The 15,523-nt window shown below is 51.5% G+C and overlaps 1 protein-coding gene across 2 annotated transcripts in view; it reads right to left on the bottom strand.

Annotated features, from left to right (window-relative positions):
• Positions 1-5,837: 5,837 nt before the first annotated feature.
• Positions 5,838-15,523, bottom strand: part of LOC119104636 (G-protein coupled receptor moody) — a 34,882-nt gene continuing 25,196 nt past the window's right edge. For both annotated transcript variants that reach the window (XM_037228356.1, XM_037228363.1), the window contains exons 7-10: positions 13,921-14,071; positions 13,067-13,266; positions 12,546-12,695; positions 5,838-6,923 (exon numbers count right to left, since the gene is read on the bottom strand). In XM_037228356.1, the coding sequence (XP_037084251.1) occupies positions 6,787-6,923; positions 12,546-12,695; positions 13,067-13,266; positions 13,921-14,071 (638 nt within the window). In that variant the 3' untranslated portion in view covers positions 5,838-6,786. The remainder of the gene's footprint in view (positions 6,924-12,545; positions 12,696-13,066; positions 13,267-13,920; positions 14,072-15,523) is intronic.

Genomic DNA, 15,523 nt, shown 5'->3' with positions numbered 1-15,523 from the left:
CAATCTCATCAGAAGAACGGCGATAGTGAGGTATCCCTTCCGCGTTTCATCAACCGGGCTATCTAGCTGCAGCGCCGCAAGGGGCCTCTCAATCTGAACGCACCAAACAATGACTGTCCGCTGAAGAGTCATGGATTCAGCCCAACACTGTCAGGTTCAGTCGGTGTGGTAACGCGACACGACTGCTGGAAGTCATGACCGGTTCACGACTACAAGCCGTAACGGACTGAAGCCGTGGTCAAGGTTGGGACACCAACCGCAAGCATACAGCACCTGCTGTCAGCGCTGTGACAGGATCTGACCCCAGCGACAAGGAATGATGGGAGCGCGGCCCCCCTGCGCAGTAAACTCATCTAACAGACATTCTGGTCCTACTCAGATCCATTTCCTTGATCCCCTGACTTTAGGCGTATTGGGATTGTACCTGGTGACATTCTCGTAACACCGTATCGAACACCACTGCTGTTTGCTAGAATAGTCAGCGTAAGTCAGTTGTAAGAAGCGACGTTAGATTCCAAATCTTTACGCAGGATGTCGCTGCTGTTCTGACGGAAGGTGGCGCTACCAGCGGTCTGAGGGCGGTTGGCTTCAGGCGGCAACATTGCCGCACGAGGAATTGGACGCCTATGCGTCACTTGTGTCTATGTGCTAAAAAAATGAGTTTTGCCTGGGTAGCATGAAGGAAGGGATGCATGAAGTCTTCCGAATGAGAGGGCTGGGAGTGTACAGATAGTGTTGACGGGGTTTGAAAAGGTATGACGCGTTTTCGTACGAATGCGATTCGTACTTGATTACGATTTGTGTTTTTTTTCGGTGCTTCACATGTCTCAGCTCAATGCAGAGCACGATTTAACCGGGACTCCAGCATGTGTCCTTTAACAACACACACGCATTTTAAACGCAACCAGAACCAGCTACTTCTGGTGAGGGTTTAAAGGTAATGGGCCCACCCGGTAACCGGCTGCAATGCGCAGGAATTTGAGCTATAAGCCTCGGATTTATATATTTTCAGTTACACTCCGGCATGTCCTCCTTGCGCTGTAACTATGCAATCAAAGTTTACCGTAAGTACGATGCTTCAGTCGACGGCAATATAGTCAAAACTATGTTCCTATAGTTCCATCCTAAAAATCACGCCTCCTCCAACTCAAAATTCGTGACGCCGCCCTTGCAGATCGAGACAGTGAATCAAGACACGTGTCGCATGAGAGCTGCAGCTGTTTCGAGTCCACCTCCGTCTTTTCTGACCAGTCGCTTGAAAATGCGCCTTCAATGTAATGAAGATATGTTTTTAGATATGCTGATATGAAGATATGCTGCCATAGTGGCAGCATAGTCACGCGTGGTGTTTATGAAAATGGTGTACACTTCACGCAGAAGAAACCTCGACACCTAACAGGTTTTCTGTTATATTTGACTTCAGTAGGTGGTTAACTAGGAATTGGCACATCTTGCTGCAATGCCAAGTCTAATTTTTATACGCTTCTCTCTGAGTTGTTTGTTGGCAGGCCATCCTTGGGCTTTTATATCTAAAAACCCAAGGCTCTCGCTTAATGTCATGCAATAGTCAGATCTGCAACGCGGCTGCAAGCATACGTACCACGCTACCTTCACATTTGTTAGGCCGGTTATTCGATACCTCTTCATTTTTCTTTACGTCCATTTTTATGATCCCTTCGAAATTTCAGCTGGCGATGGAGCCTCAATCATTGCAGGCTAAATGTTGAACGTTGGGTCACTTCCGGTCTAGTGTCCATCCATTCTATTTGCATAGTTCAGTAAATGCCCGAAGATAAGTTGCATTATGCCGTTTAATTCACAAAGAATGTTTCGGAGGAAAGCGGCCCCTCGCGATTGTTCGGATTGAATTGGCCTAGCAGAGTATGGTAGAGAACAAAACATTACAAACTATGACATTTTTCGTCCTCAGTACAATGGTCTATCGGAATTAGCATACGCTATAAAACAGCTCCCGTGATCTCATTTCAAAGCATGAGTGCCAACAGTGCGAGTGCGACAGTGCGGCACCAACAGCGCGAGCTCGCGACACACCGGAGGCTAGCAGCTGGCGATATCACCAGCTGTTGGCCTGCCTGTGATTGGCAGGCAGAGTTGCGGACTGACGCCGTCTGTATTCGCACTGCGTCCTTTTGTCTGTTATCACCGTTGCACCACGGATGGCAATCTGGTAAAAATTGGAAATCTAGAGGACTAACTGCTAGGTGTGGTTTGCGCAAGCCTTATGGTAACCGCAAAGGCACAAGAGCAGAACAGGACAGGGCAGCATAGGACAAGACAGGCTGAAACTAGATCGAACAGACATACTACAAACGGGGAGGGGCGTAGTTCAAATCAGCCTAGGATCAGAATCGAACCTGGGCCATCTAGACACCGACAACGAGAGCAGTGCTAAGCTGGACAGGACGTGCCAGGGCACACCTAGGCAGGACAGACGAGGATAGAGCAAGGTGGGCAAAAGACAGTGCACAGCAGTAACGACAAGAGATAACTAAGCAGAGCAGGGCAGATCGGGCAGGACAGAGCGGGCAGGACAGGGCGGGGCAGGACAGGGCGGGCCAAGGACTGGTAAAAGCGGTGCACAGCAGAGCACAGAAAAGCAGGATGGGCCAAGACAGGACCGAACTGAACAAAACAGGACGAGACGGGAGAGCCAAGGAGAGTATCAGACATAACAGATGGAGTATCAGACAGGGCAAAGGGGGCGCGCAGGGCGGGGTTGGACACGTAAGATTGGGACCAGGCCGAGAGCTGAATAGCTCGAGCCGGTGTGGAAGTGAGTGAATTCAGACTCCTTTCCTATTCCCAGCACTATGTGCGCCAGAACTTAATAGAAGGCAGACCTATGCAGTAAATTATCGTTCACAAGAGTTTCAAATGAGCTAGAGGTTTACACGGATGGAAGGGGTGTTCACACACCCGCCTGTTTCACTGATGTTAAGTGACACAATCCTCCCAAATCCGAATAATTGCTTGTGCGCTTGCTTCAGTAAGGATGGAGCTAAAGCTTAAAAATGCAAAAACAATATCGGCTCTCTTTTTATTTTGTCTTATTCGAATGCGTCTCTGCCTTTATTTCACAATTTTACGACAGACCCAATCCACGGTCGAACGGATTCGCGGTCGTGATCGGTGGGCAGAGATGTCATGCTTGGGGATTGGGACGCATGATCTTCAAACAATAGATGACTTCTGAACTTTAGGTCCAATTAAATGCTGCACATTGGAAAATCCCATAAAGCATTGATTAAATCAGATAATTGCCGCTTGTCTACTCTTGTTGCACTTCCTATTTTCCGTCCATATGCGCGTGTTGAAAACGTCTGTATTCTGTTAAGTAAGGTCCGTAATCTGCTAGGAACTCCACGCAATCTTTTTTTTAAACGAGGACACAATAACCCCACATCATCATGTTTGAAACGGTTACTTCGTATTATTTCATTCCTTGTCTTCTCATGGTTGCTGCGGACTGTTTATAAAAAGTTTAACTTTGTCAAACGTCCTTCTCTTGACACCACAGTTTATGCCCAAAGCCCTACCTTCATAGCATTAACAGTCAGAGGCGGTGCTCATTACCGAACACAACTGAATTGCTTTACTTTTATTCCTCTGAATACGGATTAAGGCGAGTTGCTAAGTGGATTTAGTTGCCGAGTGGGTCGAGCCGATGATTGGGTAGCCTGCTCGCAGCTGTATCAAGTTGCATAACGGAGTGGACGGGGTCCCATGTTCGACTCAAACTGATTGCAAGGTATCGAATTGATGAGCCAGAGGAAATTGAAATCAACCAAAATTGAGGTCAATCAAGATTTGGGCAGAATGTGAATGGCATGCTTCAGTTGAAAACAATGTTTAAACTAATCACGAGTGAATATGATGCTGCATCAGTGACCCTCGCATCATGAGATGCCCGCATGATGCTCAGTCATTCCCAAAACGTATGTCTGCATTAAGGTGTCTTGGTACATCACGATCTGGATGGATTACCCGGACCGATAAAGGTCATTTTGCGGCGAACTCGTATCCTGGCGTGTAGTAGAATCCATTATCTGGCACATTCGTAGTTAAAAGAAACTACACACCCTTTGAAATGAACTGCGCATCGCGCGAACGGACCGTCTCAGAGATAGTCACTGCCAGTGATGCAGCGTACGCGTGCGTGTTCGCAAACCTCATTCCCGAAAGCTGTTCGGCTGGTGGTCGGCCCAGCTCACCGTTTCAGTTGAAATGAATGAATTTGTGCCGATTTTCGCTATCGGAGATTATGACCAGATTGCCACGACAAAATGCAGTTGATGGGATATTAGACAGGGTGAGCTGGTTCAAGCGTCTGTAACGTCTTCATGGCCGACGATGTCCCTGTACGAGCCCTCAGAAGCTCACTCGTGGCCGGCTGTTTTAATGCAACTTTATCAGCTTAATGACCAATCACCGCCGTGCGTATTGGTCGGACAGTACTGGGATTACTCCGTGATCTGCATCCACAGTATCATACGTGGTGCATTCACGCTGGCCGAAACACGGCAAGAACGCAGGTTCTCTCAGCGCCTCACCAGCTGGTCGGCAGATGTTGCATATTCTCAGGGATGTCGGGTTCGAGCCGTGTAGGCTGCCACGGGTGCTGGATAGAGCGGTGCAGATAACTCTACCCAGCCTGGAGCGCTGGTAGACAGACGATGGTAAGTGGCATGCGATCAACGGGCTTCATCTACGCTCAATTACCTCTGCCATTCTTCACGCGCGTCCCCTGTGCTGGCCACCAGAGTACAAAATTGGCAGCCTTCTTTTGATCCAGATCGATTCGTATCCAACCAGGCAGGATCCAGAGTTGTACCAAACAATAAGGCGTCTGCAAGGCGGATCCAATCCGAGTTCAATCAGCCAAAATAAGGTAAAGCCTGGTAGGGTCTGGTGATCAATCTATATGCTGAAAAAGATGCAAATCAAGCGGAAATAATTCAACTGGGCACGAATGTTCAGGGCGCCTGACTTGTATCATTTGCCTTTTAAGACCCAATGCGTGCCAGGGTTTTTGTATTCAAACCTCAGTCACCTATTTGGGGCAAGTTTGTGTTTTTATAGGCTGATTATACTCCTCGTCATTCACTTAATTTGCCATGCTATTGGTTAGATTAAGCATTCTCAAGTGTTCCTGCACCAAACACGCACCGTGTATTCAATGATTTTAGTTACCGGTTAGCTGTAATGAAACATGTTTTACGTTCAGCCCGGTTGTTTTGCACATGTATCTTGCCGGCAGCCGAAATAACTATTTGTTGTGAAATGCTTCATTTCAAACCAAATGTTGACTTGATTTGGCATAGTCTTTAGGTATGCATTTTCAGTGGATTGAAGTGATGAGCTGATTCGAACACCAACCACATTCAGATCCCAAACCGTATATTAGCCATGTCCGTCAGCTCCATCTGCATCCAGTTCGTTAGACTGGAGCGGATTGCAACATGCACCGGATGGACACGGTCCATTTCGTATTCTTTCACCACACGTCTGCACATCACACACATTATCAACGATCACGTCGCACCCATTTGTTATGACAAGACATGAATGACGAAACGCAAGAGGTCGGGACGAATATTGGCGCGGCTGGGCGCGTGACTTTGTTACCTGGATGGAACATGTGCTTCCGCTTGATAGTCGAAGAAGTTCTTTAATCACGTGCGTGCATGTAAGGTTTTGAGGTGGCAAGCCACTTTCCTCTTAGTTTTGATAAAATTAATGATGGCCAGTGGCACGTACTGAGTCAACTAGCACTGCGCTTATCTGGGAAGGCATGCGTCACTTCAGATGCCAGCAGAAACAGTGCATCTTTCTGATATCTTATCTAAAAAAATTAAAAGCAGTTTTAAGCCTTGTGTTGCAACTCAACGCCGTACTACAAAACGTGAGAACTTAAAGTATCACATACTTCCCACGAAGGCCAAGAGCAGTAAAAGACCGCATCGAGGAGCAAAATTACCTCCAGCTGGAGACTAATGGAATATGAGAATCACCGACACGAAATAAAGGACGCAAGGAACATCCAGAACAATCCATACACGACATCCGCCCTTGTCCGAAGCAACCAAGCCCCGTGAAGCAACCAACCACTTCGTGATTTATGTACACTCCGCAGCATGCTGCAATACATCTTATTTGTGTTTGCAGCACGCTAAGCTCGTTGTGTATCTTTTCCTTGTTTTTTTTCGAAGCTAAGCAGAATTGACAATTTCGTCGCACGGCAGTGGAAAGTACGGCTCGGTTTGTGCGGCGGCAAGCGCATTCCTGCGTTCCCGAGGTCATATCTTCATCACACCTTGTGATTTGCAACCTCGGTGAAGCCATCTGGAAGGGGAACTCGCATAGGGCCTGACTCTATCACATCTCGTGCTCCCTAGCATCGGGAGACACCACGAGAAGCTTTTCCAGCAGAGATCCAGACAGGGCCTGGCTCCATTACATCTTGCGCTCCCTGGCATAAGGGAACACCACGAGAAGCTCCTCCAGCGGAGATCCAGACAGGGCCTGACTCCATCACATCTTGCGCTCCCCAGCATCGGGGAACACCGCGGTAAACTCTTCCAGCGGAGATCCAGACAGGGCCTGACTCCATCACATCTTGCGCTCCTGCGCGTCGGGGTACACCTCAGGAAGCCCGTCCAGCGGAGATCCAGACAGGGCCTGACTCCATCACATCTTGTGCTCCCGCCCGTCGGAGAACACCTCAGGAAGCTGGTCCAGTGGACACCCAGACAGGGCCTGACTTCATCACATCTTGTGCTCCCGCGCGTCGGGGAACACCTCGGGAAGCTCCTCCAGCGGAGATCCAGAGACGCTGTCATTGGACACCTGTGACATGTAGGTCTGGGACGCCGGGACGCTGTCCTTGGACTTGCCTTCCCTGGCTGCAGAGAGCACAGAGCACAGCGTTAGAGCGCGACACGCGTGCCGCACCGCTGCCGCCGCCGAACAGCGTGTCCGGGATGAGTACGGGTGAGGGGACTTCTCGTCGCGCCACCAATGAGATTTGCGCTCACGATCCCGCTAACCCGCTCGTCAAATGACGAGAAGGTACATGCTGTTCTAATTCGAGCATCGGTCGCGATTGGAACCATTCTACATCAAACGTGGCACGTCAACATGGTATCATTAGGTGACGTGTTATTCAGGAATGACTTCGCGTGCGCGCAGCGTAGCGGCCAGTCCCCCGACACTAGAGCGGACAAGAGTCTCAGAGTCGATACCGATGGCGTCGGTCCGTCCGTCAACGACACCGCGTCCGGTCGGCAAGGCCCCTCGTGACCAGGGTGGGTCTCGCAAGCCTGCCACGCACTGAACTCCACGGGGGTTCAGAATTTTGGGTGAGTTTCGGAAGTGAGCACGAGTCGGATCGTCGCGACCAACTGGTCTTCAGGAGCTGCAACCTCGGTCAGCGGGCTGGCTCCAGCTGTGCGCTAGGGTTAGGAACGGACGGACAAAGGCTACGGTAACACAGCTTCCGGCTGCGGGACGGATCGCTAGCAGCACGGTTTAATTGTTCCGGTTCCGGACGGCATAAGAGACTAAATACCAGGCACATATGAGATGTGGGGTATTGTCAGATCCAGGATTACTCGATTGAAAATGACAGAACATGACCTGCCTCGTCCAGAGTAACAACACAGCCAGATACTTTCGATTTAGCACCACCTGGCTATCAGCCTATCGTTGCTATGGTTTTTCTAGCAGTGGTGTATCATGCGCGTATTTGGCGAGAAAGCGCAGGCTTCCGGAATGTCGACCCCTGCAGCTGGAAGCAGGCGTCAAGCTACTGTACATGCAAGGTCAGGCCGACACCCGCATAATTCCGAAAAAATGCACGGAATTTGGTGGAGGCGGGCGAAACGTATGAACCTGTAACAAGTGCCCCATGTTTTAGCACTTAGTTTCGAAGCAACTGTTTTACCGGAAAGGAACATTCGAATCCAAGTCCCGTATTTTCAAATTTGTTATAGCTCCCAGAGTTTGCTTTTTCAGAACAGAGAGGGAGTCACCAATCTTGCAACGCTCTTTTTTGAAGCATTTGCACACACTACTGTTGGTAAAAAACATAAAGATGGGTGATTCAGCCTGTCTCAGATGACCTTATAGAACTAAGACAGTCTTATCATCTGTTTTCCTTGGATCCACTCGAGCCAGCCTGTTGTCAGTCACACGCACTACCTTCTACAATGTAAGCACATCGCAGTAAATCAGAGCTTCTCTAGCTTTCCACCATATTTCCTGAGCTGGAGTACGTGGGTTCTATTTCAGGTTGTTAGGTAGCCTGCTGTCTGATCTGCACAGATTTCCTAAAACGTGCCTCACTGAAGCCTCCTGGAGATGCTGTTAAAACGAGTATCCCATTTTTTGTTGGTATTTTTCCCTTATTGTTACATCATACGCGTGCCATTGCAAAAATATTACCAGTTTTCTCGAAATCCTACTGAAAAGCTTAGAATTTATATTTGAAGCAGGCGACCCTGCGGGAGAAATCTCATCTCACAGCATGCTCAGTACTTAGCAAATAGCACATTGTATTTGCTTTGTTTTTCCTCCAAAGTGTATGTTCTGTTATGTTTGAAACACACTAATATGTCGAAATCGTAGCGTCATAAACGCTATGAAAGCTTGAAACACTATTTGGGCAATAAGCTACGTGAACATGAAGCCTTTATCCCGCGAAGTCAACGAAACGTTGCAATACGGCTTTAATTGTTCCCTAAGGCTTTTACCACGGGTTTAAAGGCACACTTTGACTTTGAGTATGGAAGTATCATGTGATCTATGTGACGCATTGGTTCCAATTTTAACCAATCAACTTGTCGGTAACAGGCCGTGGTAAGGTAAAGGTAACTCCCTTTAACTGCACTAGTGCCTTGAAACGCACGGAAGTGCAATTTTCCATCAACTGCTAGTTCCACAAATCAGCAGGATTTTAAGACTTCGTATCCAACAGCTTCAAAGCCACGTATCATGAGCTTGAGGATTTTGTTTAGTCCGTCTTCACAGCAGCAGGGTTCCTTCACAAAGGCATTGAAACGAGCGGCAAATGACCAAACAGGAGTGTGAAGCCGCGAAGGTACAGTGACATGCGTGTGGTCGCGACGGTGTGTTTTAGAATCCCACCCGCCAGTGTGGGACAGCGAAAGTACAGTGACATGCGTGTGGTCGCGACGGTGTGTTTTAGAATCCCACCCGCCAGTGTGGGACAGCGAAAGTACAGTGACATGCGTGTGGTCGCGACGGTGTGTTTTAGAATCCCACCCGCCAGTGTGGGACAGGGAAGGTACAGTGACATGCGTGTGGTCGCGACGGTGTGTTTTAGAATCCCACCCGCCAGTGTGGGACAGCGAAGGTACAGTGACATGCGTGTGGTCGCGACGGTGTGTTTTAGAATCCCACCCGCCAGTGTGGGACAGCGAAAGTACAGTGACATGCGTGTGGTCGCGACGGTGTGTTTTAGAATCCCACCCGCCAGTGTGGGACAGCGAAAGTACAGTGACATGCGTGTGGTCGCGACGGTGTGTTTTAGAATCCCACCCGCCAGTGTGGGACAGGGAAGGTACAGTGACATGCGTGTGGTCGCGACGGTGTGTTTTAGAATCCCACCCGCCAGTGTGGGACAGCGAAGGTACAGTGACATGCGTGTGGTCGCGACGGTGTGTTTTAGAATCCCACCCGCCAGTGTGGGACAGGGAAGGTACAGTGACATGCGTGTGGTCGCGACGGTGTGTTTTAGAATCCCACCCGCCAGTGTGGGACAGCGAAGGTACAGTGACATGCGTGTGGTCGCGACGGTGTGTTTTAGAATCCCACCCGCCAGTGTGGGACAGCGAAGGTGCAGTGGCATGCGTGTGGTCGCGACGGTGTGTTTTAGAATCCCACCCGCCAGTGTGGGACAGCGAAGGTACAGTGGCATGTGTGTGGTCGCGACGGTGTGTTTTAGAATCCCACCCGCCAGTGTGGGACAGGGAAGGTACAGTGACATGCGTGTGGTCGCGACGGTGTGTTTTAGAATCCCACCCGCCAGTGTGGGACAGGGAAGGTACAGTGACATGCGTGTGGTCGCGACGGTGTGTTTTAGAACCCCACCCGCCAGTGTGGGACAGCGAAGGTACAGTGACATGTGTGCGGTCGCGACGGTGTGTTTTAGAATCCCACCCGCCAGTGTGGGACAGCGAAGGTACAGTGGCATGTGTGTGGTCGCGACGGTGTGTTTTAGAATCTCACCCGCCAGTGTGGGACAGCGAAGGTACAGTGGCATATGTGTGGTCGCGACGGTGTGTTTTAGAATCCCACCCGCCAGTGTGGGACAGGGAAGGTACAGTGGCATGCGTGTGGTCGCGACGGTGTGTTTTAGAATCCCACCCGCCAGTGTGGGACAGCGAAGGTACAGTGGCATATGTGTGGTCGCGACGGTGTGTTTTAGAATCCCACCCGCCAGTGTGGGACAGGGAAGGTACAGTGACATGCGTGTGGTCGCGACCGGTGTGTTTTAGAATCTCAACTGCCCGGATCAGAGCGATGGGTCTGACAACGACGGGGTAAGTAATGGTAAGCTACTACGACAACATAAACACCAAAGAAAAAAACAAGCAGCGCCTGAAACAACAGCTTAACTCAGAGGAAAGTAAAAAACGTGTCCTTGGCTGTACGGCAATGAGCACATTAAATCACAACGCAGTGGAAGGGAGCACTACGCAATGGGCAAGCACATCGACAGAAACGCAACGGCGGGTAGCAAAGGCGTATTCCCGCAGGCAGTACATGAAAATATTAGTTCGTCGACTGGAAAGTCCAGCATAGGCACTGGGAAACGCAGACTTGAAGCACGACACGCGGTCACGGATCAGACTGCCGATTCCCCTGAGGTGACCTTCCAACAAGCTCCAGTACGCTGGCGCACCATTTCAGGCCCTTCCGTGACAGCAATCTGGCTCTTAGCATCTGTGTGTGATGATATCGGTCAAGCCGGCCTTGTAAGTAAATTAGCAATAATATCTCCGAATTTTGGGATGTCGGAAAGCGGACTGCTGTACAAGTCTCTTCTGGGACTTTGAGTTCATGAGAACTGCTGTTCCGCTGTCCGTGAAAAGGCTCCACTTTTCAGGCGCCTGAACTAGAGCAAGGCTGCACCAGGCTCGGCTCGGGCCAGACCGGCAATGGAGGGGCCAGGGATCGGCAGTCTGTCAGCCGCGATCAGACCAGAGCGTGGACACCTGCAGATGGCTTCCTCCGGCAGGTGCGGCCGGCTGCGTGTCACGAAGCTCGACCTTCGCAGACAGCCTGAGGGTACCCACTCTGGAAACTGGCACACACAGCGGTGCCGCTCAGTGATGGGTCACCGGTGCTGGGCACGCCCGCGTGCTCTGGACGTTCTTGATGCCAACACAAATCCCTGCGGGTCGCAGCCGGAGTGCTCCGCCCAGCCTGAAGAGCGTGACCAAGCCGAGAAAACGGGGCTGCCCGAGGTAATGGCGTAAGCAGGACTTCTACTCACCGCGCGGTGCTGTGCCAAGTCCTGCTCTTCCATTCAATCCGGCCCTGTGCCATGCATCGCGCCCCAACCATCTCACCTGCTCCGCCCAGCCCGGCCCTCCAACCCAACCCAGCCCGCCCTCCACCCAGCACGGCCCTCCTACCAGCCCGGCCCCTCTAACAGCCCAGCCCTCCTACCAGCCCAGCCCCTCTAACAGCCCGGCCCCTCGAACAGCCCGGCCCTCCTACCAGCCCAGCCCCTCTAACAGCCCAGCCCCTCTAACAGCCCGGCCCCTCGAACAGCCCGGCCCTCCTAACAGCGCAGCCCTCTGGCCAGCTGAGCCGTCCAGCCCGCCCCGCTCCTCCGTCGGGTCCGGCACCACCACACAGCCCGCCTCGCTCGGTCTGTTTTCGTCGCCGCCGACAGGCTGTCGCCGCCGTGATCAGCGGCCGTCCGCAGGGGCTTGGTGTCGGACGCGGCGCCGCGCCGATAGCGCGTGACCTCGCTGGTGATGAGCGATTCTGCAGCGGGTCGCAGTGTCTGGCGCCCAGCCCCGCCCCCTCTCTCTCCCCGCTCGCCGCATCCGACGCCTGACTTAAGTGCAGAGCTACGTGCGCTGGCTGTGCACAGTGCAGAGATACGAGCGCTGGCTTTGCACAGTGCAAAGATTCGAGCGCTGGCTTTGCGCAGTGCAAAGATTCGGGCGCTCGCTTTGCACAGTGCAAATCGTATTGTCGGGGCCGGGCATGGGTGGTGCAGGATGATGGCGGCACGTGGAACGCATTGGGTGGTGGGGTTTTTAATGTGCATTGTCAGCCGGCAGAGGGGCATTGGAGTGGATGTTTGCGTGCCCCCTTCGCGTCCTGATGGTCGGGCCAAAGGGCCCTCATTAGCGGTTGTTCATGTCTGCGACGTCTGTCCTAGTAGGAAGTGTTAACCTCTCCAGAGTCCATGCACCGCGAGATAGGACCCATGTCGGAGGGCCTCTCGGGGATTGTGTGGCCGGTCCCGGCGGCGCCGGACTCACATTGGAGGGAACTGTCGGAGAAGAGGCGCGGACGCCGACAGCAGAGCACCGTCTTGTAGGCCTGTCGGTACTGACGACTCATGATGACGTAGATGATGGGGTTGATGCAGGCTGACAGGTACACCAGGATGTAGCCCAGAATGTGCAGACCTGAAAGTACACTATGTCTTAGCCCAGCATCCGCAGAGCTGGGGGATATTGCGGTGGTTGGCACCACGAAGCCCATACAGCTGAACTCAGAAGACGATCGCCTGCGAGAGGTGTTATTGGCTGATGATAGAACATCTGCCCCGGGATCGGGAACGCTGTGAGGGCACAGAGGCTAGGATCTGCCAGCTGAATTATCAAGTCAGATGACTGAGACATCATGGACTTAAGAAACATGATACGTGGTGATCGAGTGGCATGGTTGCTTTTACTGAAGTTTCGAGATTATATTTCATGTATCTAGCTGACTGCTACTGTACTTTAAAGCGATCCGAAAGGGCGCCTTAACACTTTGGCACCTACTCGGCTCTCACCTGGGAACTTGACGGTGGGGTCCTTCACTTTGGCGATGGTCACCGGCAGGTAGCACACCAGAAAGGTGAGAAAGATCACGAGCGACATCCTGGTAATGCGCATTTCGTTCTTGCGGGCTCGCTCCTCGCGAGACTTCTTCTGCTGGCTGGTCTCCTTCATGCCCGACTTCACGCTGTGCCGGCGCATTCTGCGGTCCGATCTGTGGCGGGGCAGGCATTGCTATTGTCTGCAGCGGGACGCCGGTGGGAAAGGCAGGCAGTGCTATTGTCTGCAGCGGGGCGCCGATGAGAAAGGCAGACAGGGATATCGTCTGCAGCGGGGCGCCGGTGGGAAAGGCAGACAGTGCTATTGTCTGCAGCGGGGTGCCGATGAGAAAGGCAGACAGGGATATTGTGTGCAGCGGAGCGCCGGTGAGAAAGACAGACAGTGCCATCGTCCACGGCGGGGCGCTGGTGGGAAAGGCAGACAGTATTATCGTCCGCAGCGGGGCGCCGATGGGAAAAGCAGACAGTGCTATCGTCTGCAGCGGGGCGCCGATGAGAATGACAAACAGTTCTGGCCCTCAGAGGGTACAGGAAGAAACACATGGTCCCGCGGTCCCAGTGGCGGTACAGCGGACTCGCTCACACATGCTGTTCGGTAGGATGCAATGCGCGGCCCACAAAGCTAGAAAGAAGTTGTTTAAGTGTATAGACCCAAGGACGACTTGATCACTGTCGGTTTACAATAATTCCCTAACGAGCATTCAGAGCAATCTGGATGCTCTTGACAGTCCTCGGCTGACGCCCGCTCACAAAAAAGCAAAAAAGCCTAAGAAGCGAGAAAACGCCAAGAGGTCGGCGGAATAGCTCACAGCACGATGACCAGGAAGATGCCGATGTAGCAGATGATGATGGCGATGCAGGGGATGAGGAAGCCGATCCAGAAGAGGGCGATCTTCGCCGAGTGTCCGTTGACGCGCACGATGGTACAGGTCATTAGCAGCGGATGGTAGCCGAACCGACCTGCGACGACGGCACGCACACGGTGGCAGCCAGGGCTACAGCACCTGACCTCGAAGATCTACTTCAGCAGGCTAATAGCTTAACCACTATGACTCTAAGCCGAAGTGACAGTTCAAATTGTGCAATCAAGAAACGTGGAGCGTTTAACATTGTATCTAATGTCGTAGGGATACGTGTATGTTCCTTTCCTGGAAACACGTATGTAAATGACACAGGGCTCGTAGCTAGTATTTCACTGATCAAACGCCAACCATTTGATTTGTCGCTTTTTTTAGAGAAATGCAAATTTGATTTGTCGCTTGTTTTTCTTCAGAGGAATGATCGTCGAGCGGAAATGGCGGTCTCCAATTTTACAGTTTCACGATCATGCTCTGTCGTGGCAGTGCTACTTGCATTCAATGTGGTTATTCTCTGTTGAACTGCTGAGTTCAGCGAAATACATAGCGATGAAAAGTTTCGTCCTAACAATCGAGCTCGTTGGGTGGTGATGACTTCATCGACATTGTCGATAACCTGGCCTTAAACTGGGCTTGAGTCTGAGTTGAATCGCAGCCGATTGTGACTGAGCCGAATCGCAGTATCGTTATCGCTCAAGGCACATCACATATGCACAACACACCGCCACCAAAAAAAAAATCATTACTGGAACGACAGTCCTGCCGCCTGGTGCGTCATTTGTTGTGGTTGCAGAAGATCAGAGCATCGCAGAGGGTTACAGCTGCAGAAGCAGAAATAGATAAGTTAGGGATGCTTTGTCAGTTTGTTCCCTTTAAGAACAGGAGCTTTCGTTCCTCAGGAAAAGCCGCCTTCATGAAGCAGAGCAATCACCGTGACGAAGGTGGCAAATATCTCAGCAGCCGCTGAAATGAGTTGACCAACCGCTCACATGCCGTACCATTACTGGTTATTAAAACGAAAAATGGTTTGTTAAGTGGCCCACAACAAGAGAAACCCGCCTTCTCACGGACTGATTCATCTGTGAAATAACAGCAATCAAATAGAGCACACGAGTCTGCCTCCGGTCGGTCCTAATGCCATCTGACGGCGCCATGCCGCACTAACAGCCGGCAGCTCCACGCCTGGTAAGGGCATTCACATGAACAAACGGACGCCAGCCGCGAACAGAGGAAGGAGAGAGGAAAGAGATTAAGAAAGAGAGAGAAAGAGAGAGGTGGAGAGGGAGAGAGAGAAAGGGAAAGAGAAGGAGAGAGAAGAGAGAGAAAGAGAGAGGGGAGAGAGAGGGAGAGGGAGAGAGAGAAAAAAAGAGAGAGACAGAGAGAAAGAGAGAGGCGGAGAGAGAGAGATTGAGAGAGAGAGAGAGAAAAAAAGGCAAAGCGGAATCCCTCTCCCTGACCGATTACGATGAAGATAAATTGGGATTTTTGGGCGCGCCGCCTGCAGTAAACCATGCAGTGCCCCATAGCTATCATGTTATGCAGAGCCGCAAATCAA

This window comes from Pollicipes pollicipes, unplaced genomic scaffold, assembly GCF_011947565.3.
Source record: "Pollicipes pollicipes isolate AB1234 unplaced genomic scaffold, Ppol_2.1 Scaffold_2555;HRSCAF=2994_pilon_pilon_pilon, whole genome shotgun sequence".
NCBI classification, from domain to species: domain Eukaryota; kingdom Metazoa; phylum Arthropoda; class Thecostraca; order Pollicipedomorpha; family Pollicipedidae; genus Pollicipes; species Pollicipes pollicipes.
Note: the sequence above shows the minus strand (reverse complement) of the source record. Positions and strands in the feature narration are given on the sequence as shown.